At 30.0% G+C, this 4,998-nt stretch overlaps 1 protein-coding gene across 1 annotated transcript; it reads right to left on the bottom strand.

Moving 5' to 3' along the window:
* Positions 1-1,836: 1,836 nt before the first annotated feature.
* Positions 1,837-3,293, bottom strand: LOC108560001. The gene is made up of 2 exons (XM_017917411.1): positions 2,802-3,293; positions 1,837-2,424 (listed from the first exon to the last, which is right to left on the bottom strand). Exons 1-2 carry the CDS (start codon positions 3,251-3,253, stop codon positions 2,379-2,381), a joined length of 498 nt encoding a protein of 165 aa, XP_017772900.1. The 5' UTR covers positions 3,254-3,293; the 3' UTR covers positions 1,837-2,378.
* Positions 3,294-4,998: the final 1,705 nt, after the last annotated feature.

Genomic DNA, 4,998 nt, shown 5'->3' with positions numbered 1-4,998 from the left:
GATTAATTGTCGTTTGTTTCATAGTACTAAAAAATATAAAAAATTGTATTAAAAAATAATTAAAAGAAAACATAAAAATATTTTTGTGTTAAATCAAATATTTCATAGTATGTTAAAAATCTACTCATAAGAAATATCAAATGAAGATTGGAAGAATGTGACGGCGTTTTGCACAAAATTCTCGCCACGTACAATCAGCATGACCAATTCGCTGACGAATTTCATGGTTATTTTATCGTTCTTGCTCATCCGAACAAAGAAATCTTGCGTTTTCATATTGTCTTTAATAGTATTCATCATGTGTGTCGAAGCGTTCACATATAACTTTATATTCTTGATCAACGGTTTCAAGATTCTAATCCACATCTTTAAAGTGCTCCTGTAAATAGGTTTTTGGATTTGATCATCCTGCATCTGCCCTCGAACTAAATGCAAGTAATTCCTGAACACTTGAATTTTCTCAGTTCTGTTCTCATTAACCCCCAATACTTGATTTCCATCTTTCTCCTTCCTCTAAACAGGCTTCTGTTGTTTTTAATGTCATTCCGTCTTTTGCACAGAACTAAACGAGCTTCTGTGTGTTCTTCAATCTTGTTGGCAATGATTTCTAAAGCATTGGATAGCGATAGTGTGCGAGATAACATATTTCGAATGATTTCCATCTTTTGAAGTTATAAGATTTATGTGTGTCTATATCACCAGTTGAATTGATACTGATGATTTGTTTGTAGCAAGTTTTTTTAGTATAATTTTTTCTCTAAAACAGCAATGTTTTATTCCATAAAAAATTTCAAAATGCTTTAAAATTACGATTCCGGTGAAAAATATAATATACACATTTAATAAATGCAAATCTGCAAAATTACACTTTTATTACTTTGTAAAAGTTATATTTATTATTTGAATGAGAAATTTATGCTTTTTATTACCTTATTTAGGACCAAAGAGTACGGTACCGCAAATTTGGTCTTTTTACCTGTGTGAAATTCATTTTAATTTTGCTGAATTTAAAGTTTGTTCATTATGAAATTTTCATCCCAGCTTATTTCAGGAATAATATTAACGTTACAAATTATAAAAAAAAACACAGATTTTCTCCTAAAAATACTATATTCGTTCCATATTGTTTTATATTATTGTAGTGTAATTACCTATACAATCTGGGTTTTCCTCCATCTGCTCTTCACCCATATCACCCATATCACCCATGATTGCCTTCCAGTAGTCGACTTCCAATTCTTCTTTTTTCAATTAACCAATTCATCATTAGATTGGTTTGAATAAGGGAGATCTGGATTGAAGATTTCCTAGTTTTAGTATGTTAACTCTCAATGTTAATTCTCTGTATGTTAATTATCAATACCTTCAATCTTCTGAAGTTTCACGATTTTTATGCGATTAATTAACTGTCTAAATTATCCAAAAGATATTTTAGATTACAAAATTTTAAATTTACATTTTTGACTCTACATTTTCTTCACAGCAATCATTTTTTGGTTATTGAACTATATATATTCTAATCAAGCTAAACCGGAGGTTAAATCTGCAAATATCATCAAAAAGTATGCATAAGCTAATACGTTTCTATAACTTTTATATTGTAACTATAATTAATTTTTTTCTTTAATTACACTATGAGAAGAATTTTAGAAGATTGAAGAACAGCATCGAAATATAAATGTTCACTTTATTTTCAACTAAACTCTAAAAATATCTTTTTATTGATAAAAACATGAGCGAGTTCATGTAGCAAAAAAATATTGAAACGATGTATAAAATTTTTAATTTTATACATGATTTTTTAGATCATTTACAAAAATAATGTACTAATAACATACATGTATATACAATATTATTTTAGTCAAAAATTTAAAATCTATGAACTTTTATTAAAAGTAAAACTTCATCGATAAACTCTTTGCAATTCGTGAACAATTCTTCCAATTTAGCTGCGAATCCAATGGATATTTCATCATTCAAAGTCATCTGATCAAAGAAATCCTGAATTCCCGTTTTCTGCTTTATAGCTTCAATTGACCCCGTCGAAATTTTCATATATAACTGAATGGTTTGTATAAAGTGATCCAAAGGTCCAGTCCACGTCTCTATTCTATTACTTATCACGTTACTACTATTGTCCTCCATCTGTTCTACAATTAAAATCATGCAAATCATTAATGCCTTCTGTAATTTATTGAGCTCATTAGTGAGTGTATTCCAATAGATGACTTCCATTTTGGCTTTATCTTTTACCCATTCCGTTATCAATCCGTTATCGTTCATGCAGAACTCGAATTCAGGGAACGTTTTTACACATTCGATATACACGCTTCTCTTTAATTCAATCTCAGCGCGTCTTTTGAACGAATTCAAACGAGCTAAAGAAATTTCTTCAATGATATTGTAGCTGGCACTGGACACTGTCTTTAAAAAAGAAAACTTATTTTCAATGTTCTCCATTTTCTGAAGCTTCGATATTTATACACGTCTATATCACAAGTTCAATAGATACTAATGATTTTTATATACTAAGATCCATACTTTATACTTTCATTTTATATTTTTTTTATTATAATATTTCTTATTATACACACAAATGTCAAGATTTTTGAAAAGTTTTATTCCAGACTTAATATGTTTTTTTCTAATATTTTCAATCAATGGTTAAATTAAAATATTTATGTTATTCCTCAAAAACGTATATAGAACGACTGATTGCATCTACATATTTATGCGATTTATCATACAGATTAACTAAACCTTTTTGCATTTCCATAAACCTATAGTAAAACTCGACTGACCTCAAATCTTGAGTTTCCAATAAACTGATCAATTCTTCAAAACAAACGTTCCAGTCTAGACCTGTAGTCGTCACAATATTCTTGAGTTCTATCAGATGATCCAAGGCAACAAGCAAATAATCCTTGATCATAGACTGCAAGCATTTGACGTGCAAAAGTAATTCAGGAATGCTCCTGATCTTCTCCTGAACACTCTTAATTAAATTATTCAGAAGCATTAGCATATCGTCGCAGATGCACATTAACATATTCCAAAAGTGATTCTCGTTCATAATCCTCAAATTCCAAAACTCTAAACTATCTTCGCTATGCTCTATGTTCAACAATGCAATTTCCCGCAGTTTTTCTTCTGCTCTGCGTTTCGAGTAAATCCCATCAAACCTGAAACAATTTGCTGTTGCTCCCATGCAAAAATTATTCAATTTTATGAACATAGTGTTTATACGGGACATTTTTAGTTAAATTCTTCTTTCAGGAAAAAAAATGTTAAGTTAGTTTAAATCTGAAAAAAAGGTTTTTTATTAAAAAACTATGAATATGATATAATTTAGTGATATTTTTTTGTAATTTTTATACTTACAATTTGACAAGAAATGTAAAGTATTTTGGAACGTCGTCGAAATAAAATATTATATTTTTGTTTCAGCACAAATCGAAGAATGTTTTGTCTGGTTGGTAACAAAAGTGGAGTGAATTATTTGGGAACAGACAAAATAAGAAACGTAAAAAGAGAATGTTTTTTATTTGACTTAGAAAGAAAACAAAGTAAAAATACAGAACACATACAATCGGCTTATTTACAGTAAAATAATAAATAGACTGAGTATTTAGTATTTCTTGAAAACGTACGAAACGATATACTCGATATATCAATTAAATAGAAATATATTGTAATGCGTTATGATTTTCTGTAGTAGTAAATCAAATATCTTCTCGCCGCGTTGAGGAACTTTAATAGAAAATCCTCCATAACTTTACAATCGGCCATAAAATTACGGAATTTCTTATCATTCTCGTGCATCAATTGAATGAACGCTTCGTAACTCATATTCCTTACTTCATCCAACATCATCATGTTCGCAATGTCAGCAAGTTTTTCCGTAAGTGTGATAATAAAATTCACGTGACTGTGCCAGAATTTCAAAATCCTGTAGTGGTGTGGATCAGCTTCTGCATTTGTTTCAGCGATTTCAGTTGTGACTCTCCTCCAAAATTTTTCCATTGTTCTTTCGAACTCTTCGACCTCATCTAACATACACGACCAGTTTAGGTTCTCGAATTTCACCTTTTCGCGCCTCCATCTTTTCGCTTCTTCGCTTTCTACAAAATACAGACCGTAGTGGCTATTTTTTATCGGATCATTTATGTACAGGGATCTTTTTTGATCGAAGTGCTTCCATTCTAACATCTCGGCTCGCCGTTTACAAATGAGACTTTGCAACCTTATATGATTCACCGACAAATCGATCGATATTGAGTCGATCTTGAAAAGCAGTGGCTGCAGTCTCATCTTCTTATATAATCACTCTTATTTTTTCTTGGAGGAGAGTGTACAGGAGGCGCTTGAACTTAAACCGGTCGTGTTTCTACCACACTAGTGGTGTACTTAAAAATTTTACACATTGCAAATCCAAAAAAAAAAATGAAATTTTATCATCAAAATTGAATTAATAAAAAAGCAAAATAAACATTTTAGTCCACCAAATCTACAAATTTATTTCATACACAATTTTTATTTACAAATTTGTTTATTTCAATACTTGGTACAGAAATATGTCATTACTTCTACATCACTATATGATGTGATTAACGTCATGTTAAATTTCTGACAAGTTTACGAAACTTCGAATATAATAATTATTTTGTATGCGTGTCCGTGTTACAAAAGATCCAACAAATAGGTCATACTTTTGGAAGGGCGACTATAAATAATGTACGTGCTCTGCAAATGGAATTGTTAGTTGGGGGGAAAATGCGTGCTGCGTGCATCTTTAATCAAAACGCATGAACGAATGAATCTTTAATATAAGAAAAATAACTTGGATGACCCAGTTTCGTGCTCTTTGTGCCACACAAATTGAATTGAAAAATCGTTATACATTTATTGAAAATCATATTTTCCAATATTGAAAGAAAATTCATAATATATCAATTGGTATTATCATATAATATATAATATATATATATATATATTTAT

This window comes from Nicrophorus vespilloides, unplaced genomic scaffold, assembly GCF_001412225.1.
Source record: "Nicrophorus vespilloides isolate i.1.1-1 unplaced genomic scaffold, Nicve_v1.0, whole genome shotgun sequence".
Lineage (NCBI taxonomy): Eukaryota > Metazoa > Arthropoda > Insecta > Coleoptera > Silphidae > Nicrophorus > Nicrophorus vespilloides.
The sequence above is the reverse complement of the archived record's forward strand: the minus strand, read 5'-3'. Positions and strand labels throughout refer to the sequence as shown.